The following is a 23,680-nucleotide window of genomic DNA, read 5'->3' on the forward strand; positions in this document are numbered from 1 at the left end:
GCTGTTGCCTCCTCCCCCACAGAGAGAGTGCAGGGCATTCAGGCAGTACAATGTTTGCTTCAGGTGGTCAGGACTGCCTGGAACCAGACACCAAGAATAAAAGCCAGTGCAGGAGAGGGTCACTCACAGGAGAAATGGTGGGCAGGACTGCAGGTCAACATCTGGGCTTCTGAGAAGGCAGGCCATCAGTATCCCAGCTCAGGACCTGGTTTGAGGGGACCTTATTACTCTGGAGCCAGAGGCCCCTGTTTGTCAAGTGACAAGCCCTTCAGTTGTCCAACTATCAGCTGAGCTTTGGACCTAGGTCCATTCATACTGTCCAGCAGAGAGCGCTCTGTGACAGACTGTTCACCAACATCTGTATGTGTCTTGTAACTCCCTCCCCCAGCCCAGTGCTGTCTGTCCTAGCACTTACTCAGTAGCTTCAAGCACCTGGTGAAGCATGCTCAGGCCAGCTTTGCTGAGGTGCAGCCCGAAGGGCCTCACTTGGGTCTGCAGTGTATAACTTCCTGCTTTCCATGCAAGGGGCAGGATCTGTGTGTGACTCATGCCTGTGTAAACTGGAAGTGTAGAGAAGAGACAAGCACCGCCCCCAGTGTTGTCTTTCTGCATGGGTGATGATAGGAAAGTGCTCCCCAGTGTTCTCCACGGTGCAGATGTTTTTGAGATGTATTTCCCAGGCTTCCTCAGAGATTGAGACCACTGTATACTCTCTGCTTGGTGCTGTCCAAGCCAAGAAGGCATCCCAGTACTGGGCTCCCTCCTTCCCTGTTCTGTATTCCTGCTCCTCAGAGTCCTATTCGCAGGTACAGTACATAACTGTACAGAAGCTCTAGGGTCAGGCTGTTTCCAGGGAGACCTGGGCTAAGTGCTCCAGGCTGGTGCAATTCATGGTCGATATTAAGTAGATGCCTATTACACAGAACTAGTAAATCTTAACCCCAAACCACTGCTACAGTTAACCTACAGAAGAGTTGCATGTGGTATGGTCAGGACCAGATTCTAGGAATAAAGATTGTAGTCCGTTGCTATTATTAAAAAAAAAAAATCATTGTTTATTAAAACGATTTCATTGCCCAAGGCACTTCAGTAGCTTTCACAAAATACAGCTTTTTCTTTTGTTTGTCTGTCTGTTTTTGTTTTTTAAGTAGGTGAAGTGTGTGCTTTAGCAGCACCATGGCAACATAATCTGAAGAGAAGACAACCGCACGGAACACAAAATACCCACTGATGTTACATGGCTGCAGACAGCAACCCTGAGAGAATGTGAACACAATTTACATTTCTTCTTGTAATTTTCCCCATGATTATACAGCGTAAAAGGAACAAGCATAGTGTTGTTTTTGGCACTCAGCAGTGCTAGTGGCTAAAGCTGGGAAGGCCCTGGGTGGTGGCAACTGCATACTACAGCCAGGGTAATCCTGGGCCGAGAAATACACAGACTGTTGCCATGTCTTTGCAGAAGGGTGACTTGAGACACAACAGCAGATGACAAACCAAACAACCCCCATGACAGTGCTGAGAGAGGGAAAGGATGCCTTGTTCTCCATGCATTTCTTTCAAGACACAGGTAAGTGTGTGATAGCCAGAATTCTGATTTACCCAGCAGTGGAAGCCACGCCTTGTCCTCAACAGTGGATTTCTCACAGGGTGTGACAATCCTGGGACTCTGACCAGACACACAGCACAGATGGCTGTGGGACTGAACCATCTCAGTGCCCACACTGCCTGCCTGCCTTACATACCTGCTTCCACTTTAGTTTCCTTTAGGGTTCCCTAGGTCTTGTGTTCTTCAGTTGTGGGTTAAAATAATCAAAGTTAGGATTTTTGTAACTTAGAAAAGATGAGAAATCAAACTCCCCATGGAATCATTACTTTCTAAAAATAATTTTTTTTTTTCCTTCTGGTGCATCTGATTGAACCCAGGGCCCCGGGCATCCAGGCAAGCACACTGCCACTGAGCCACATCCACTCCTTTTCCTGTAAGTTCTTCAGTTAGGGAAAGGAGGAAAAACAGACCTGTGGTTCTATCTGTGACCTTATTAGGTCTTCTAAAATAACAAAGCATGCCTAGCAGATGTTTTCATAGTCTTCCAAGTCCCACTGGTTCAAGAGACTCATTAACTTCTGTGGAGGGCCCAAGTCCGTCTCTGTAGTGGGATGTACAAGCTGTCTGTAGTTAGCTTGGTGTCCCTGAAGGAAGGTGGCTCTCCAGGATAGATGCCCCCATCCAAGAGCACATCAGACACACGGTCGACAAAACAGAAAAGCCCTGGGTCATTGACAGCATTTCTGACAACATGTTGGTTTTCCATCCAGTTTCTCAGCCTCTGGAGTGGGTATTACAAGCCTGTGCTTTTTAAGACTGTTGGGCTTTCTTCACCATCTTTTAGAGTTCTGGTCTGGCCTTGGATTTGCCATTGTTTTATTCTATTAAGACAACCAAAACAAATGTTACTAACAAACTTTAAAAAGATACTTACTAGTATCAAAATAGACACAGCAGATCTGTAGAAAACACAACACATGGCAAATTTAGATGTTTTTCTTGGTCTTTGCACTAAGCCAGCGCTCTTGCTTTCATGGGCATGCAAAGGTACACCTGTTCACATAGGATAAGCCACTGTCCAGATAGCACTGTGGTTAGAGTAGTCCAGGCATTGTGAGACAGAGGATGCAGGGAGCACTAGTTTAAGGAGAAGGCCCCTAAAGCTGGCCAGTCCCAGACACAATGTGCCCAGTGTTCAGAGGGAGGTCGCTTACCCTTTGACTCTTAGCATCTGGTCAATAGTGTCTGGGAGAGGGACACCAAAGCTCTCTGGGAAGAAGAGGGTGAGGATAGCTGTCAGGATGGTCAGACTTCCCATGAGGATGTAGGGCAGGAAGCGGTCATAGGCACCTGTGGTCAAGCAGAGGGCCCAGGTTACAGTGAGGCCCTTTATTCTGTCAGCACTCCATATAGGACTCACCTTCCTGTTGGCTCTAGGGCTCCCCAAAGCCTGAGTTTCCAGAGTGAAGTCTGGTATCTAGAAAGTTCCAGAACCCAGGCCTGGCACAGATGTGCCCAGAGGTCCAGCAGTGTCCACAAGTAGTAGGGTAGAGGTATAGGGGAACAGAGACAGCAAGCTGCAGGATTCCCAAGAGCACAAGGTGCTTGTCCAGGACAGGAACAACTTTCCACCTCTACAGATGTGTCACAGTCTGATGTGCATTCGGGTTAGACATGGTCCCACTGCCCCACTCAGGCCATGGAGCACTCACGCAGAGTACATGCTATTCTCTGGACACTGGCAGGTCCTCTCCAGAGCTATGTGTGGAGGAGAAGCTGCCAGGAGGGAGCACTTTTCTGAGCCAGAGAAACTGGGGTCCTGCTATGTACAACGTCAAATGACATAAAACACCCTGCCAAGTGTGCCATGCAAGCCTGTATGCCACCTACTGGGCAGGCTGAGGTAAGAGGAGCAAAAGTTCAAGGGCCACTGGCACTACAGAGCGAGTGTAAGCCCAGCACATACAACTTAGTGAGCTACTGTCTTGAAAAGCAAAGTGGAGACCAGGGAGATAGTTCAGCTGGTTAAATTACTTGTTACTAAGCCTGGTGAGTTGAGTTGGGTCCCCAGGATCCACATGGTAGAAGAAAAGAACTGACCCCTAAACTGTCCTCAGATCTCTGCATATACACTGAATGAATGAAGGGTTCTAAGTTACGGCAACTTAGTCAGCCCATCAGACGCCTTGAATGGAGATGGCTCTCTTCATGTTCCTAACTCCAAGAAGAAATTCCTCCAGTAAAGACATTGGCTCCCTAAAGCATTTCTTAGGATAAAAAAGTTGCACTTTGTGACGGAGTGTCAGGGGAGACTGAAACGGAACCCCCACACTTTCTCATGCCCTCTAGCTGGCCTATGAGTTACTCTCCACTTGCAAGTGAGTGTCTCCTCCACACTACACTTGGAAAAGAACCTTCTCCAGCCAGGGATCCAGGAAGTGACGCATCCTGCTAACTACAGACGCTTGTTCTCCAGCTCACACTAAAGCCACTTAGAGCTTCTGTCCCATCGCTCCAGTGCACCATGGTACTTACCAAGGTAAACAAAGTAGGGAGACAGGATGCTGCCGAGGCGGGATGCTGTGGAGCTGACCCCCACACCCATGTTTCTCACCACAGTGGGGTACAGCTCAGCTGTGTACACATAGACCATGGAGTAAGCAGAGGTGATTCCAAACTTTCCCACCATCACCAGGGCAGTAGACAGATAAAACAACTCTGAAGAGACAAGGAAAGAGCAAAGGCAAGAGGGATCAGTGTAAGGGCTGCCCCTAAAAAGCTCTCTTCCCTTTTCTCCCTGATGTGAGGTAGAGAGAGTTGGTCTGAAGCATCATGGCTAAGATGTCTCTCTAAGGAGATTACTAAAAGGAGAGCAGAGGCCGAGATGGTAAGCGCCCGTCTGCCCAGTCCACCTGCCTTGCAGAAGCCATCCTGTGTTAGGGATGAGCTGCGTCTCCAGAACCTCATATGGAGGCACTGTGGGACTCACTAAGGACTTGGATATGAACGGGGGAGTCCAGGCCTAACTCAGCTCATGCTTCCGGTCTACTCAAGAAGCTCATAGATCTGGGCTTCCAGGGAGCTCAGTGGGCAACAGAGCTTTCAGCCAAGCCTGGGAACTTGAGTTTGATCCCTAGAATCCACACACTAGAGGGAGAGAACCTACTCTTCCCACTTCCTGCAAGTTGACCTCTGACCTCTACATGGTGCTGGAAAACATGTCTCCCTGATTCACATGAATAAGTGTAATAAAACCATTGGTGGGGGGAGGGGGGAATCTATAAACCACCTGAACTTAGGGATGATCCTCCAATAGACTTCACTGCCTGGTGAGTATAACTAAGTGTCCCACAGGTCACTCTGAGCTCTGTGAGAACCACTACAGCCACCCCTGAGTTCCTTCTGTTATTCCCGTGAGGAAGGGCCTCAGTACCACAGGCCTCAAAGTAACTATCACAGGTTCCAAAAGCCACAGGGGCAGGAATGATTCTGCCAAGTGATGGGCAAATAAGGCTTGTCATCTGTTCTACAGGTTGTGAGAAAGGATTCCTCCTGCCCACTAGTGGGGTACCAAGGCAGGTTTACCAGAAAAACCCTGTTCAATGCCTCTTAGACCTTTTTTTTCTTTCTTTCTTTTTTGTTGATTACTAGTTCATTTGTCACCCTGAAGCACACTGGCTCAATACTTGCCAGAATTCAGCATTGTTGTTGTTGTTGTTGTTGTTATGGTCTCACGTAACCTAGGATGGTCTCAGATTCCCCAGATAGCCAAGGATAACCTTGAATTTCTGATTCTCTTGCATCCTCCTCCCAGGGGCTGGCATTACAGGTGTGACCCACTATGCCTAGCTCTGTCCTCTCTATCAAATCCTCTGAAATGTTCTCCCTGACTTTCTCGTGGTGCTCTGCTCCCTCATTTAATTCTACGGAATGCCTCTTGTTCAGGGTGCTCCCGTGACTGCTCTTTAACGAGCTCCTGCTTCCTTTGTTTCTGTTCACAGAGACTCAGAGAAACATCTGCAGAGAAATAGCGTCTAACTTGTTTGTGGTCTTCTCTACTAGAAAGAGATTCCATGCAGACCCCTCCAGCTGTTCTATGAATAATTAAATAAGACAGAGATAGAAGGACTGCATTGCTGTTTATTCTAGAGAGGGAAAGAGATAGGAACATGTTAACTTGGGCTTAGGGCTTAACTAACCAACAGCCTAGTATTTTCTTACCACTGAACAAAGCCCAGGCCATGAAGAACGCTCTGGGTTTGTGACCCCATCTTTTGATTTTGAAGTGAGTATGTATACTTGTGACACAGATGTAAAGGTCTTGACTGCATTCACTTCATTAATAGCTGGATTCAAGGAAAACTAAGCACAGAAGACTCAAGTCTGCAAATAAATATGGTTCATACCTGAAGGCACTAGCTGCATGAAGAGAAGAACACCGCCACCCAGGAAGAGGGCGGCAGAGATGGAATATCGCCGGGGCAAGTACTGCAGCAACAGCCAGGCCAACACATACGCTGGGACTTCAACAGCAGCCGAAAGGAAGCAGTTCATATAGATGTTCCCGTGCAAGTTAGGAGTGTCAAGAGAAAGTCCAAAATAGCCCACTGATATGGTCAGCCTGTAAAGGGTACAGAAGAGAGCACCTGTCTCTGCAGACCCACACACCTTCACAAACACTCATCTTGAGAATTCTGAACTGCTCTTGATGAAGGAAATGAGAGGGCAGTAGTAGACCTCACCCTGTGCCTTACTTCATAGCACAAAAGTTGTCTTTCCCTGACCATAGTGAGCCATGTATATATCTTTGCCAGTTAGCCCTCAGAACATTCCATAAAGAATCTCAGTAAAACAGCCTACATGTTAACACTGACTTAATCACTAGGAAATCTACTCAGAAGCATTTGCTAAAACCTTATTCCCTGCTGTATGTGCTTCTCCAAACAGCAACTGTCAGAGGAGCTGGAGAGTGAGTAAGGGATTGGGTATAGTGTGACAGAAGGAGAGGAGTAAGGTGGAATATAGCACAATGTTTGAAGAAAGACCCTCAGAAGACTATCTATGAACAGCCAGGAAGAGGCTGACAGCACACCTACCCTACTGTGCTCTGGAACAGGGAGCTCCCAATGGTGAGGCCTCACCATTTTTTATACCACCCCCATGCCTGGCTCTGATCCTAGTAGGTGTCCTCTGTTGATGACCCGCACTCTTTGTAAACCAAACTATCTTTGACTCAGTATAGGTTGACAACACAGCTGGCAGAGAGATGGAAAAGAGTAGGCTCAGAAGCCCCAGGGCACTCCAGAGCAGGAGAGTGTGGGTGATTCACAGTTGGTGGTATAGCTCAGGCTGGAAGTCTGAGGTACAGTCTCCATGCTAGGCCTGTTCTGGAGACAGATTCAGGTGTGCCACACTGCCTTTCAGGCATCTCAGAGAATTTCTTGGAAAAGGGTGACTCACAGGCTGATCTTCACTCCAAACCAGGAAAGAAGCTAACTTACTGCTCCAAAGCTGGCTGAGTCCATTAGTAAGAACTCTGAGGTGTAACTACCCTCCCACCATCTTATCACCACTCCTCCAGAAGACTCATGGATCGCCAGTATCCCAAGGCTATGCAGGCAGCCTCGTTCCTTCTCCCTGGCGACTCACAGATGCTTTCTTGATAACTGTGCAACACCCTGTCAGAAACCTGGGGAAGACATCCAGGCCATGGCCTTGACTTTAGTACAGAAGGGCCACACCCCATTTTCATGTTTCCAGAAAGCTCTTAGCAGCCTCTGGAACCTAAAGGATAAAGCGTCTTCACTGAGACCCTTCTTCAAACCCCCAAATATCCCATCCAGAGAGTGGGGATCACCAACAGAGAACATGTTTAAGAAGAAGCAGCCAGATGAGGGAAAGGGTGTGCAGGGTTTGTGCAAATGACAGCAATATGGCCCCACTGACGGGATTGCCCTCTGTCTCCATGAGCACAGTTGCTGTCAGCATCTTCCTGGCTATTTACCACAGATAAGCTACTGAGGGAGGGGACAAGGGACAAGAAAACTAAGCAAAGCCCTTGTGAAATTCCTAGATCCCAAACAGCCTCCATGATCATTTGCTCCTTTTCTGAGTTTCCATTACATTAAAAACGGTTATGTCCTTGGGGCAGCCATGTTTGCATCACGTGATGACAGAGGCTTGCAGCTTTGGTCTGAGGCACATCTGCAGACAAGAGTCCTGAGAGTGGGGAAGGCCCAGGCAAGTCTCACTTACGCACCACAGGATTATGGACATGATGGTAATGGTCCTGATGTTCCGGGTTCGGATCAGATCGTAAATGTGGTGCGACTGAGGCTTCTTGGAATTTAGGTCTTGTAACTGTAGGAAGAAAATAGTTAATGGTGTAGGAAGGGGAAAGTTGGAGACCTGCCTCATACAGACACACACCTGAACCCTCATTTTCACTATCTACCTCTCAAGGCTTAGGGAGCGTTCTAAGGTTCTTCCTTGAAAAGACAGAAGTACAATGACTCAAGGGAGGTGTCCAAGCCTTCCCCATGCCCCTGCAGGCTTAATCAATGACAAACTAGGATGAAAGACAATGAGGGATAAAGAGAGGTGTACAGCAACTGCAGAAGCCCAAGCAGACAAGCACCTCACTGCATCACCCTGTCCATCCTCACTGGCCACCTCCCAGGGAGGCCTTTAAAGAATTCCTATGCTAGGCTGACTCTGCTCTTTCAGTCAGAGAAAAATAAGGCTGTGTGTTTTACTAAGCTGTTATGTAAGTGGAATGAAGGCTGTGAGTCCTCATATCATGTAGTTACTGGCCTTCCAGAAAAAATATTCTAACTGAAAACAGGAAAACTGACTCGCCCTTCACCCAGACTAACTTCCTCTGAGATTCGGCAGAGCCAAGGCCATCACTAAACCACATGGCTAAACACATCGATGTTGCTTTCTTAGCTAAGCCAGCTTGGGAGCTTGTTTTTACCAGCTCAGTAGTTCGGCAAAAGGTCAACTTGGAACTCAAAGAACTGTCTAAAACAGCCTCACAATCCAACAAGGCTTAGGAGTTTACTCAGACTGACCCCTTACTTAAATGCCACCCAAGCCACCTCACTTAAAATGCCTGCAGCCCTGTGCTTCAGAGCCCTTCTAGATCATGCAGAATGTCCGCAGCTGCTGGGCCACCGCTTAAGGGAGATGCCAGCAGGGCTGTTTGTGGCTAAGACTTCTTGGCTGCTTATAACAACTGCTTCCTCTCTTAAGAGCTCCAAGTCCTCATCATGTCAGAGCATCTCAAACATGCCTGCAGCTTACACTCCAGCATGGCTGCTCAGCTGTCTGCAACTAATCCCCTTTCTTCTCAGACAGAGACAAACCCCAGAGCCATGTCTGCCTGGAGTCAACCTCATGAGTCTGAGGAAAACTGCCCGCTGCTGAAGAAAGCAGGAAAGGGAAAAGGAAGTAAGAACCGGGACCACAAAAACTGGTGTTCTCAGACTGGAGAGATGGCTCAGAGGTTAAGAGCACTGTTTGCTGTTCTAAAGGTCCCAAGTTCAATTCCCAGCAACCACATGGTGGCTCACAGCCACCTCTGATGAGATCTGGTGCCCTCTTCTGGTGTACATAATAAATAAATAAATTAAAAAAAAGAAAGAAAGAAAACTGGTGGTCTCAGAATGTCTGAGGTCTGAGACCTGGGGACAGAAGTGGCCATAAGAAAGAACCAGGCTCCAGGATGAAGGGTGACAATAAACTAAGATAATAAAAAGAGTCAGGACACTGCTAAGTGCAAATCTATCAATGTTCTGAATATCTTAAGCTGACAATCCCTGAAGCATAAGAAACAACCACTTCCCAAAATGCTGAAGTTGATGAATGCCTATTTCTCATTAAGGATGTTTATTATTAAAAGACATAATTAAGCCAGGCATAGTGGCATGTCACTGTAATCCCAAAATTTGGGAGGCAGAGACAGTCAGATCTTTGTGACTCTGAGGCCAACACTACACAGAGATTTCCAGACCAGCTAGGGTTACATAATGAGACCCATCTTTTTAAAAAGGGCCAGGCAGTAGTGCCACATACCTTTAATCTTTGCACTAAGGAGGCAGAGGTAGGCAGATCTCTGTGAATTCAAGGCCAACCTGGTCTACAGGGAGAATTCCAGGACAGCCAGGGCTTTGTGAAGGAAACCCTGAGTTGAAAAACAAAAAACAAAAAACAAACAAACAAACAAACAAATCCATGGAGAGAATTAGGTAGTTGGAACCCATTGCTTAGCTTCTCAGGTTTGTATGTGTACATGCTTCTGAATGTGTGTGTGTGTGTAGACTAAAGGTTGACCTGGGGTGTCATCGTCAATCCCGTTTCTACCTTATCTTTGAGACAGGGTCTCTCACTGACTGCTGAACTGGCTGACCAGTAAGCCCCTGGGGTCCTCCTGTCTCTGCTTCCCCAGTATTGGGATGTGACATCCCCAGGCACACTCTGCCATGCCTGGCTTTTTAGTTGGCTGCTGGGATTTGAACTCAGGCCCTCATGCTTGCGTGGCAAGCACTTTACAGACTGAATCATCTCTCTGTTCCTTCAACTTGTGCATTTTAACAGCCTTTACCTTTGGGATGGCCATGGCTTGGGCAGGGCAAGGACTAAGCTCCTGTGAGCTGTGCTGTATGCTGCTGACCTCAAATGGCCAGTGTGAGCCTCCCACCAGCTTCCACATGGTATTTACCTACCTCACTTGGATCAAAGATAGTGGAAGGTGCAACGATCCTGTTGGTTTTGGCGGCTTTGCGGATGATCACCTCTGCCTCTTTAATTCGTCCTTGAGAGATGAGCCATCGGGGGGACTCAGGGATGAACCTGGAAGCACAGGTACAATCTAGTGAGGCTTCCTGCTCACTTGCTCTCCCAGAGGCTGGACATGGCTTAACTACAGATGGAAATGAGGTTTCAGATGCAGAGGCAGGTGTGTGGAGTGTCAGGTGTTCGTAAGGCAGAAATAGAGATGGCCCAGTAACTACCTGAGATATGAGCTCTGCTGGACACTGACTGCAGTGAGCAAAAACTGTAGCACACTGTACATGCCAAGGGGATCCCCACTTTGGCTGCCACCTCCATGTCTGCAGTGATGGTGTCCCCTTCTGGGCTTTAAGGAGAAGGTACAAGATGGGCTCCTGATGCCTGACTTCTGCTGAGTTAGGCCCACCAGATCCTTCTGTCAAGCTGGAGTGCTTTTCTCTGCATAGTCACTCAAGGAAGCTCCTCCAACACCCGGCATCAATCGACTATGGCCCAGGCTTTGCTGGGATCTGAGAACCTCCCATGGGTTCTCTTGGCCCCTAGCTGCTTGCAGCAATTTTTGTTGTTGTTGTTGTTTTGTTTTTGGCTTTTTCTTTTTTGGTGTTTTTGTTGTTGTTGTTGTTGTTTTGCTTTGTTTTTTTTTTTCGAGACAGGGTTTCTCTGTGTAGCCTTGGCTACCCTGAACTCACTTTGTAGAGCAGGCTGGCCTCGAACTCAGAGATCTGCCTGCCTCTGCCTCTCTGTGTAGAACAGGGTAGAGGAGATGCTTGCTATGTCTTTGAATTTTGTGTTGTTTTGGCTTTACTTAGTATGGAGAGACTTTCTAAATTGATTGTTAAATAATATTCACTTGTTTTTCTCTGGGATCTAGAATTGGGATTTGGGGGCTATGGCTGTCCTCTACTGGACATGAGACAGAAGCCACCCCACAGTGTAGGTAGCCCAAAGGGCAGGGCCACACTCACCACCAGAGAACCCCGCACAGCACCCCTGGCACAGTGAGAGCCAGCAGCAGCATCCTCCAGTCTCTGATGAAGTATGCAAAGAGAGGTAGCACCATAAAGCCAAATGCATAAAATATGCAAACTCCTAAGGTGGCAAATATAATTCGAACTGATTTGGAAAGAACTTCTGTTCCTGTTCAAAACAAGGGAGAAATCAAGTTAATCATTAATTAGGGTTGTTTCCTTATGAACCTTCTATGGTATCATTTTCAACATAGAGACAAGGAGGGAGCCAGAATTAGCTCTGTGTTCTTAGGCTCTGGGAAGGGTTGCATCTGAACTAAGTCTGCTCTGATTTGTTCCTGGGGTGTTTCTCTGAGGTCCCTAGGTCACAGTGCTCTCAGGAAAATATCATCATCCCTCTCAGACACATGCTAAAGAGTGTTAGGCCCCTTTAAGTCCTTACACGAGGAAGAATCCACCAAAGGCAAAGTCACTACTAAAGCTGCACATGCTAACTATTATCCTTTGAGGAAAAATGTTTTAGTAAGTGTGAAAAGAAAATAGTCATCCTTTCCACAATACAACTGAAGAGACCCTGTGACCTCATTAACTAGAGCAAGGCTCTTCCACCAGGGAGACTGGAAGCTTTCCAGTGGGAACAAGGTAGCCTGTCTGAGTCAGAGCCTTGAAGGGTCAGAGAAGACTAACCAGAACTTCAACTGGACTGTTCAACCCACTCTCCTTGGCAGACACTGATATCCACCAATGCTCTGCAGCATCTCCTTTTCCCGGGGAGCCTACCCGTCACAGCCATGTCCCCTTGCTGTGCCTCCTTTGCTCAGTTTCCTAAGCCCTTGTTGTGCAAGCCTTAAAAAGGGGTGCTCCATGACGAATTCTAGTTAATAACTGAAGGACTAATAAGGCCAAGAGGCCCAAGTCAGAGGCCAGCCGAGAACTGGACATCAGAAGTCAGGAACTGGTCTGGCTCTATTTCCCAGCTGGTAACCTAGATTAACACTAGTTACTAAGGAAGTCCAGCCATGTTCCCCAGGAGGGACATCAATCACAACTTGTCTCTAGTAAAGTGAAACACAGGATCAAGTACTCAACTCCAACCTGATGTCCATACCCAGGACAAATGCTGCCACGTAGTTGGAGATCTGACCCATGCCAACGAGGACAAAGAGCACAGTAAACATCTCGAAGTTCACAGAGAAGACCTGCAGGAAGCTGAAGCCAGTCTGCATAGCCATGGTCAAAAACAGCACGTTCTTCCGACCAAACCTGGAGAGGAAAGGAGGGTCACAGAGGCAGTGTCAACAGGCTCCACTCAGAGGGACTTTCTCAGGCCACAAGGACTGTCATCAGGGTAGTCCTACTCTCTTAGTCTCCATGCTGACATTGAATTCCACACTTTGCAGCACAAATTCTTACCTTGACCATCCAGGCTGCCCCAAAGGCATGGCCACAATAATGCTAATGACTGCAGGGGATGGAAAGGCACTTGTTATGCTTTTAAATCCATATATTTAAAATGATTTTTAAAGGCAGAACATAACTCATGGTAAATGAAGACTGGTCATTTATCCTGACCTTCCTTTGTCAATGATATCAATAAACAGAAAAAGGTGTGGGGGAAGAATGTTTTATAAAAGTACTGAAAATAATTAGCAAAAAGAGAAAAAATTCTGTGTCACCATTAAACAGCGTCCTATGATCTGACATGGGCCTGTGTTTGAGTGACTGCCAACCTCATGATGCTGTCCTATCATCTTATTACAGGGACTATCCCTGGCTCTATGAATGTAACTGCCTATCTGCTAGATGTGGAGAATAAGGGAAGATCACCCAGACCTGACGAAGGAAATTTTACAATGGAACTGCTCAGGGCTCTTCAGTAGATAAACCTCAAGGCAAAGAAAAAGGTACAGAAGGAAACAAAACAAAACAAAACAGAATAACATAGATTAAAAGATATACACAATTAAAATTCATTTTATTATTTTATGTGCATGGTATACACACATGCCTAGTGTAGGTAGAGGTCAGAAGAGGGTATCGAATCTCCTGGAACCTGAGTCACAGATGGTTGTAAGCTGCCATGTATGTGCTGGGAATTGAATCTACGTCTTTTCGAATAACAGCCAGTGCTCTTAGTGCTGAGCCATCTCTACAGCCCACAGACATACTACATTTTGTAAATGGACAAGATGAAACTTGTATTTAAAGAGGGGTCTGGTGTGGTGGCAAATTCCTTAAATCCTAGCACTGCAGAGACAAAGGCAGGTGGATCTCTATGGGTTCCAAGCCAGCCAGGGCTTCATAGTAGGAACATATCATACAAACACACACACATACGAATATAAAATATCACATATATGTAATATTTTATATATAATATATTTTATATATGTGAATAAAAGAGCTATTCCTCCCACAAAGAAATTACACAAGAGGAATTTGGTCAATCAAATCAAAAGACAAACCTCCTGAACTCCATAATCTTGAATGCTGAGATTCTGAAGGATCTAAAAAATCTCAAAGGATCAAAATGTGGGAAACATAGTTTTGGAAAAACTAATTTTATTTGTATAGGTATTTTTGCCTGCAGGTATGTCTGTGTATAATGTGCATGCCTGGTGCCCTCAGGGGCCAGAAGAGGCATCAGATTTCAAGGATCTGGAGTAAGAAATGGTTGTGAGCCTGTATGTAGGTGCTGGAAATCAAACCCAGGTCCTCTGCAAGAACTCTCAGGTCTGAGCTGTCTCTCCAACCCCCAATCTAACTCTTCAGATAAACAAAGCAAAACAAAAATACAAAAAACCTTCATGGTTTTCCACTCAAGGAAGGATGTGGAGGAATTTTTACCTTTCATGAGTGCAGATGTACAAAAAAGTATATCTTCATTTATTGAGGAAGTTTCAACATATTAGCACAAGTTATACTCAAAATTGATGTTGGGATAATGTACTTTCATGGAACCAAATTTTCATGAAATGCACAAAATGAAAAAGCCTGTATACAATCTACGTGCTTATAACGGGAAGTTATGTAAAAATGAAATATATAGAGCAATGAATTATAGAACACATACTTGTAATTCAAAATAATTGGAGGAGATGGGTATAGCTCAGTGGCAGAGTGCATGCTTAGCACACACAAGGACCTGGGTTCAGCTTCCAGAACAAATGAAATGAAAACAAAAACAACTGCAAAAGGAAAATCTAACATATAAAATGTCTATTATGGGGATAAATAATGGGCAACTGCACAAAGGCAGCAGAGAAGCAGGAGCCTCCAGTCATTACCTACAGTGTAGGCTGCTGTCTTTGCTAAGATTAGCATGTTTCTTTTCTTTTCTTTTCTTTAATGTTTCTGTTTTCTTTTGGTCATGGATTTTTTTTTGGAAAACACATTCATATGTACATACATGGTGGATCTTCTCCCAAATCCATGTAGACTCACTCACTAGTCTCTTTGGGAAGGACCCTCTAATATAGCTGAAATAATGCTTTCTCAGGTTTCTAGGTATCCACTCTGCCTACTGTGTTGCAGTTTTTCTGAATACCATCAAAGCATGCATCAATCCCTTCCCTGGGCATAAGCTTTCTACTCTCTTTACACAGCCCTCTTTACCCAAGAATGTCAGTTTGGAGGTTTTATTTGGTGTGTCTGTGCATGTGTGTTCTGTGCACAAGTGTGTATAGGCACATGCAGACCAGAGGTCAATCTCAGTGTCTTTATGCGTATCTGTCCACTTCATTGTAAGACAGGGTTTCTCACTGGCATTTAGAACTCACCCACTAGGCTAAGGTGGCCAGCCAATAAGCTCCAGGGAGCCTCCTGTGCCTGTCCTTCAGTCACAGAGATTACAGAGGCACACCATGCCACCAAGATGTGTACATAGGTGCTAGGGACAGAACGCAGAACTTCATGGTGGTGGGCAGGCCCTTTACCAACTGTGCCATTTTCCCGTGTTCAGAATTCAGAATTTTACATGTTTGGGTGGGCTTCTGGACAAAGTTCTCCTGCCTGACTTGCAGGTTGCTTCCACTTTGGTGGAACTGTGACAATGACAGAATCTAAAGTAACTTGGTTTCCAGAACTAAAAAAAACTGGTATCTCTAGATTCTTACCCTCCCCATCCTTAGAGATGCCTCCAACCATGAGCCATCAGGGGAGAGGTTTGTCCATCACCTGCATTCTCGAACTTACCACTCCCTGATTACTCCTAGTAACAGCCAAGCATGGCTAAAGAGGCAACTTTTCAATCTCCTTCCCAGACCCCTCACTATGAAGAGTATAGAAGGGACCGCCACTGTGCTGTGTGGACCTCAATTGTTCTCTGAACTCCTGCCATGCTGGCTGCTGCCTGCCTGCCTATGATATTAATAACTACTTTAAGAAATCTCTTACCCCCAAAAAACAATGTACCTTAATCCCTCCCCCACTTTCCAACTACTAATGAAAACTACTAATGGAATAATTCATTAGGTCACACATTTATCCTGTGACTTTCTGTGTTTGGACTCACTTTAAAAATCAGACTTGTGAGAAAAAAAAAGACATAAAATGAAAAGATAGAAAAAAAATCAGACTTGTTTGTTGTTGTTTAGAGTCTTTTTATTTTAAAGTAGGTGTCATAAAAGGAAGGAACAGGTCAATCTGAGGGAAAGCAGCAGACTCTGCTTGAGACTGGTTCCAGCTGGCTCATATACCATGCACATTCAATGAATGATTGCTCTCTTAGGCACTTGCAATGTTTCTGCTTAAAAAAAACAAAAAAAAACAAAAAAAACAACAAACAAACAAACAAACAAACAAAAAAATACCTGGGTTCAATTCCCAGCAACCACGTGGTGGCTCGCAACCATCTATAGTGTGATCTGGTGCCCTCTTCTGGTGTGCAGGTATAGTGCAAGCATACACAATAAATAAATCTTAAAAAAAAAAAAAAATCTACTTCTGCCCTCAAGCAGCTACTGCCTGGTTGATGAGACAACATGAACCACACTTTCATCTACCATGCTGCTGGACACACCATTATACAGTGAGAGAAGTGCACAAAAGAAATGGTTCCTGGGTCCACAGAGATAGAACAAAGGAGCTCAGACTCTAAGGGTAGGACTGGTCATCCTGGGACCATCTCCCTGACAATAGGGCACCGATGAGGTCCAAAGGAGGAAGTAACTGCTGACAAGGGGAAAGCATTCAGTCTAGAGCAGTGGTTCTCAGCCTTCCTAACGCTGTGAGCCTTTTAATACAGTTCCTCATGTTGAGGTGATCCTGACCATAAAATGTTTGTTGCTACTCCACCCCACTTTAGTGTGAAACTTAAACACTTTCCTCGCATAATCATGGTGTTCCATGCATGGTAAACAAACAGATTCTTAAGCTGGCTCATAAAGATCTATTTAATCTAGGACACACTGACATGAACTTGGGGCACCTCCCTTCTTGCTATAGACATCAGCTCAATTCCTTTGAGATTCAGTGGCCATTCCACTCATGACTCCCTCCCCTCTACCTGGAGGACCTCTCAGCCTGGGCCTGGCCTTTCTCTGGCATTGTACCTACTGGAACCTTTCATGGAGTAGCCATACATGCAACAACACATTGAATCTCTCCAATTAGAGGGGGTCTCATAATCACCCCAAACTCAATACTTTCCAATAGCATGCAATGTCTTCTCTAAAGATGTCATTCTCTGTCTTAGTTAGAAAAGAGCATAATCTCTCAGTTTGTTAGACCAGAGACCTTTTCCCTCCCCACATTTCCCATCTGACCAGTCAGCAAGTCTTCCAGACTTCACTACCTCATCTCTCCATCTCTAGCAGCTTTGGTCCTATGCTTAGCCCCTATCATCTTTTGCATGTACCACTGGAAAATCTCTTAACTGGCCTATCAAATTCCTTTTCAAAATGTACACCTGATAGTCACACTTGGGTTTAAAAACCAAAACCAAACCAAAACAAAAAATAGCTCTCAAGGCTCCTCACTTTGACCATCTGCTCAGGCCTCAGCTTGCCTTACGGCCTTGTCTCCACCCAACTCTCCAGATCTCAACCACAGTGGACTTTTTCTATTCCCAATCTTCTGACTAGATTTTAACATATGGCAGTTCTTCCTGCCCAGAATGCTCTTCATCTCTCCATCTCTTTGACAACAAATTTCTACTCATTTTTCAACTTTCAGTTCACACTTTATTTCTCAGTAATGCCCGTTGGACAATCCCACAACACCCTGTCCTTCTCTGGCATCATTCCCATGGCCAAGGAAAAGAATCACTTCCTCAATAAGTTAACTATATCTATCTGCCTTGCCAAAAGGAATAGAGATCTTGGGCAGTGTACAGAAAACCTGAAGAGCAAGGAGCCCTGGGCCTCAAGACAGCCCCCTACGTGCTATGTAACCCTGGACACATAACTATTGTTTTACTTTCCCCACTTATAAAATGGGAATAACAGTTCCTGTCAGAGGGTTGTCAGGATATGGTTACTTATTTGGTTTTTAAAGTGTGCTGTGCTCAGAAGGAAGCTTGACACATCTTACATGCTACATATTTGCTAATGAAAGCAATCAATTGACGCTTGTTACTAAACTCAGAGCAGTGTCATTCCGCAACAGGGAGGTATCTCAGGTTCAGCCAAAGTCAGCAATCTATGTTCATAGCCTACTGACCTTTTTAATAATGCTGGTGACTATGGAACATTTCTCCTTTTTATCACTAGGTGATGTTAGAAAAATAAATCTAATGAGATATGCAGTTTATGTATATTTTCATTAGCTGAGAGTAGATCCTTGTAATTCTAGCATCAGGAAGGTTAGGCAGGCAGACTGCCATAAGTTTAATGTCAACATGGCTTATATAGCAAGGACCAGTTTAGCTAAGGAAGGAAAGATGATGCATTACTCAATCAATCAATCAATCAATCGAATTAGAAAGGCATGAAAGATGAGTCAGTGTGCAAAGTGTTTGCTATAAAGCCTAATGGTTCCTAGCTAGATCCTTGGAACTAATGTCAAAGATGTCTCCTGACCTGCAAATACATGTTGTTGCTTGTACAACTCTCCCTCATCCACAAAATGATAATAAAAACTTAGAAAACTACAAACAAAAATTTTGAATATTGATGTGAGAATGATCCATAGATATAAAAATGCAATTATATAACCCCGAGTATATGTGACAAAGAAATGCAGCTTTGCTCCCCAGACAGAATTCTGTCTCAATTGGACTTCTCTGTGTGCCCTCTACTGCAGTGGTCATCAACCCTCCTAATGCAGTAACCCTTTAATAAAATTTCTCATGTTGTGATGACCCCTAACCATAAACTTATTTTCATTGCTACTTCATAAGTTGAATTTTGCTACTGTTAAGAATTGTAATGTAGCCAGGCGTGGTGGCACACACCTGTAATCCCAGCACTCAGGGAGACAGAGGCAGGCAGATCTCTGTGAATTCAAGGCCAGTTTGGTCTACAAAGCAAGTCCAGGACAGCCAAGGCCACACAGAGAAACCCTGTCTCAAAAAACCAAAAAAAAAAAAAAACAAAAAAAAAATCATAATGTAAATATATTACATACAGGATATCTATATGGGAACCCTGTGAAAGGGGTTTTTAAATTAATTTATTCATATTACATTTCAATTGTTATCCCATCCCTTGTATCCTCCCATTCCTCCCTCCCTCCCATTTTCCCCTTACTCCCCTCCCCTATGACTGTGTATGAGGGGGACCTCTTCTCCCTGTATATGCTCATAGGGCATCAAGTCTCTTCTTGGCTGTGAAAGGGTTTTACAACCCACAGATTGAGAACCCTGCTCTCCTGGATCTAGGAGTATCCTATCAGTGCCATCATGGTCAAGGATCTGCTGAAGTCCTCTCTGCAGACTCCAGCTGTCTGTGATAGAAATCAAAGCTCTACATAAAGGGACATAGCATAATAGAACCTTCTGAGAACTTCCCAAAGGCTACTGACCTTGATGAAATAACAATAAAGACAACAACCCCTTATAAACAATCTTTACTTTATGAGTTGTTGACTTTAGTTGCTGAGGAAGTAGGCCAAGATGGCCTCAGCGACCTGAATACTGGGGTTAGAGATGTGCACCACTGTCATTGCTTGAATTTCAAAGATTTTTTTTTTTTTTTCCGAGACAGGGTTTCTCTGTGTAACAGCTTTAGCTGTCCTGGAACTTGCTCTGTAGCCCAGGATGGCCTCGAACTCACAGAGATCCGGCTGCCTCTGCCTTCCCAGTGCTGGGATTAAAGGTGTGTGCTACCACTGCCGAAAAAGATTTTTTTTTAATTCTCTTAAACTGTTAATGGAACTTAGATAAAAGCTTTTAAATTGTACAATACCATGCTTGTTACAAATAACATTCATTCTCTTAGAAATAAAGTATGTGCCATAATCTCAGGACACTTAGCTAAGGGACACCAGAGTTCTGCTCCTCACAGCATCACTGATTAGTGGAATCTTAATCTTCTTTCACTTTGCTCAGAGACAGAACCCTATCTTCAGAATACAGAGGTGGCCACCATGGTATTGACTAATGCCTTAAATATAGTGCATCCATACATGTGTAGTGTCAACCTATCCATTTCTCAGAGATAGGAGAGTGCTGTATTTACCCAGTGAAAGGGGGCCACACTTGTGTAGCAGTGAATCATGGCAAAGTAACTACTCATTGCATCATGGGTATACATGACTATGCTAGCTCAGTTTTCTCTGCTCAGCAAGAATTGGGAAGTTATGCGAGAGGTAGTGGGCCCATTTTACTTGATATGGAAAGTCTACACTAGACACAGATGCTGCTGCTTCTGAAATGGATGGCCCTGGGCTAAGAGAACACCATCAGTTCAAGTCAAGTCCAGGTATATAGTCCTTGATCAGTGCTGGGGTACCCTGCAACTGCACAGGAGATAGACACCTTACCTGTCTGAGAGCTGTCCCGAAATGAAGGAGCCCATCAGCACACCCACGAAAAACAAGGAGGTGGTGAGTGGGGCTTTCCAGTCATCCTTACACACCAGGTCCCACTGTAGGAGGAGCAAAAGGATACATTACTCACTCCTTTTTCTAACATTTAAGGCTTTTGGGAAAATGAATCTGCATCCCTTGCATCCCCGAGTGCTCTGAGCTCACTAATCTGGGCAATGGCTCACCTGGGCAGCAATGCAGAGAGCTCAGGTGGCCTCTCCCTCTCCATCTTGTTATCATAGAGTGGCCTCCCATGCCTTGATTCAGCTTGAGGAGAGGGCAGGGGCGGGCAGCAGCACCCTACCCAGACACTGACCTCTAGTTAGCGAGGCCTGGTGTGCTTACTTCTAAGAATCCAGACAGAGTCTAGGGCTGAGGAAGAGGCAAGGTACCCTTGCTCAGTGCACTTCAGGCCACTGGAACTGAGGGAGTCTAAGAGCCAAAGCATCCAGCAGAAGACTGAGGCCAAAGGGCCTAGGGTGTTCTGTGTAAACCTGCTCCTTCAGCTTGGCTTGGGCTCCCACCAAGGCCAATGGTCCCTCAGTCCCTGTGATATTCTGAGCCACACGCCAACAGGACTCATCCCCATATGCCTTGGAACTATGGGCAGGGAGTCTGGAATCTGGGTTTTAACTGCTAATCAAATGCTAACTGATTTTCCAACCTCACATAAGGCCCACTCATCATTCTGAACAGGGCCTTAATTTCCTTGTCTAGAAAACAGAGGTTGGGGTGGAAAACAGGCTTCTCTGCTTGTGTGGTTCCATGTATAGTTACCATAACCAGGAAATGAGGTGTGCAGGGAGGAGTGGGGCACATGGGGAAACAGTGACACAGACATTTAGCTGCCATAGCCCAATGTGGAGCTGGAAGACTAGAAGACAGTCCAGACAGGGATTTCAGTGGTTCCCAGAAAGTATTGCTCATCAGAGACTGTGTACAGTAGAGTCTCTACAGACCTCATGAGAATCTAGACCTGCTTCTCCTGCCAGCAAACTATTGCCTGCCTTCCACAGAGCACACTGCCTTCCCAGTGATCAACAGAGACGGGCGTGTGCTGCTCTCACAAAGACTCTCTTCCAGGTTGGTAGCAGAGGTAGAAACAACTGGGCCTCTCTGCTGTCCTAGGCTCATACAGCCACCCACGGCTAGGGCACCCTACTGGCTGCACATAAAGAACTTCCATTGCTACCTCAGGTATACTACTAGCTCTCTACTACATGTACTTGGATGGGCTAAGTGGGGTGGTGGTCCCCAACCCAGCAAATGAATATTTGGGGCTATCTGGTTCCGAAGTCAAAGAGGAAGCAGAGACCAGCAGGAGTGAAGCATCCTAAGCACCAGAACCTAGATGTTCTTGCTTCTCTAGGCTCTACCTGCTTTGGTGGTACCAGCACCCAGATACCTGGCAGGTGGACAAATGTTCCTATAGCGGTCAGCATCTACACATGGCTGCTAAAGCCAAGACTGGGAGTGGTTAGGGTCATAAAGCTGAAGAAATCAGCAATGGCAGGCAGCTTCTGAGCTTCTGTGAAGCTGTGTGTCATAGACTAAGTTATAGCCACTGTCATTCTTTTTTTTTTTAATGACTTATTTATTTCATTTGTGTTGGTGTTTTGCCTGCATGTATGTCTGTGAGAGGATGTCCGATCCCCTAGAACTGGAGCTACAGACAGTTGTGAGCTGTCATGTGGGTGCCAGGAATTGAACTTAGAACCTCTAGAAGAGCAGCCAGTGCTCCTAACTGCTGAGCCATCTCTCCAGTCTGCCACTGTCATTCGTAAATATGATAAAATGTACTACTTTTGCTAAAACAAAGATGGAATGAATGATAAGTTGTTGGAAGCTGTTTATCAACTGTTACTGTCCCTTCAAGTTTTATACTTAACTCAGTAGCTTTAACCACATTGTTTGTTTTAAAAAAAAAAAAGTAACAAGCTGACATTTATAACTGAAGACAATCTTACATGTTATGCTTGAATGAATATTTTAGGACATATTTCCAGTCAATAGTTCAAAGCCTCAAATAGTTAACATGATTATTTGTTTATTTGGTACTGAAAAATCACCACTAATTATTCTACAGAATTTGTCTTTAGATACTCATAGATAACATTTTTCTAGATACTGTTTACCCTTATGATGTTTGGGGACTGATACATCCAAGCTAGACAAGAAATATACTCAAGGGCTGGGATGTAGCTGAATTGGTAGAGTGCTTGCCTAGCAAACATGAAGTCTTGGCTTCAATGCCCAGCATTGCAAAAGCCTGGTATGGTGGTTCATGTGTGTAATCCAGCTCTTGGAAAGAAGGATCAGAATGTTAATGCTCAAGGTCATCCTTAGACACACGTTAATATCAAGGCTAACCTGGGATATATCAGACTGTGTCTTTAAAAAGAAGAGGAGAGCCAGGCACAGTGGCAGAGGCAGGCAAATCTCTTGTGAGTTTGAGGCCAGCCTGGTCTATAAAACTACACAGAGAACCCCTGTCTCAAAAACAAAACAAAACAACAAAAGAGAAGAGGAGGTGATGGAGAAGGAGGAAAAGGAAATGCTCTATAGTTGAGCTCTAGAGTAAGTCTCCCAAACACACTTGCAAGGCTGGGTACCACATGAAAGCAGGTCCAACTGCTCTAAAGGCATGGCAAGCATCTTTCAGGCCTTCATCCTACCTGTCTGATTTATCCTGGCCTTAGTCTGAGTAAGAGGCTACCTCAATGACATAACTATGTGGTCACCCACCACTGACAGTCCCGACAACTCTAAGAGGCTGGCTTACATCAATATTTGTCTTCTAGTGGCCACATGGAGCCCATGAGTAGAGTCAGGAAAGACAAGAGCTCTCAAACTTACAGCATGAGTCCATCCTATTCATTTACCTGTCAAGCTTTATATCCAACGCACTTTGCCTGAACTCTAGTTGGAGTGATGGGATGATAGGCTCACAGGATCAAAGTTAAATACCCCTGCTTGATGAGCTACCCATGAACCTAGTATTCTTGTACTCATCTGGCTACTCAGCTATAACTAAAGCACTAGAAGACCAGACCATCAATGCTAGAAGCTTGCTCAGCCAACTTTCTTACAGAACCCAGGACCCAAGGTGGATGAGCATACTTGGCCATTGAGTCAAGCTTCATGGCTGGAGAGCTAAAAGAGGAGCCCCAAACTTGGAGAATCTAGAACAGCCATGACCAGGAAACCACATGTCTAGTCAGAAATGTGCCTCTCTAATATAACAGGTTCCAGGGCATATTAACACAGGTGTCAAGGTTTTTCAAACTATCCACTTGGATATACTCTTTATCTCATTTATGTCTCAAACTGTTTAACCTATCCTGCCCCCAGAGGATCCCACACCCTCTTTTGGCCTCCATAGGTACTTCCTGAATGTGGTATT

General features: G+C 45.2%; 1 protein-coding gene across 1 annotated transcript in view; it reads right to left on the reverse strand.

Moving 5' to 3' along the window:
- Positions 1-1,034: 1,034 nt before the first annotated feature.
- Positions 1,035-23,680, reverse strand: part of LOC127208573 (solute carrier family 22 member 5) — a 28,121-nt gene continuing 5,475 nt past the window's right edge. Inside the window, exons 2-10 of the mRNA XM_051168079.1 lie at positions 20,233-20,336; positions 12,419-12,573; positions 11,308-11,479; positions 10,276-10,402; positions 7,809-7,909; positions 5,956-6,170; positions 4,085-4,267; positions 2,764-2,899; positions 1,035-2,430 (exon numbers count right to left, since the gene is read on the reverse strand). Coding sequence (XP_051024036.1) covers positions 2,343-2,430; positions 2,764-2,899; positions 4,085-4,267; positions 5,956-6,170; positions 7,809-7,909; positions 10,276-10,402; positions 11,308-11,479; positions 12,419-12,573; positions 20,233-20,336 — 1,281 coding nt within the window. The 3' untranslated portion in view covers positions 1,035-2,342. The remainder of the gene's footprint in view (positions 2,431-2,763; positions 2,900-4,084; positions 4,268-5,955; positions 6,171-7,808; positions 7,910-10,275; positions 10,403-11,307; positions 11,480-12,418; positions 12,574-20,232; positions 20,337-23,680) is intronic.

Source organism: Acomys russatus, chromosome 25, assembly GCF_903995435.1.
Source record: "Acomys russatus chromosome 25, mAcoRus1.1, whole genome shotgun sequence".
NCBI lineage: Eukaryota > Metazoa > Chordata > Mammalia > Rodentia > Muridae > Acomys > Acomys russatus.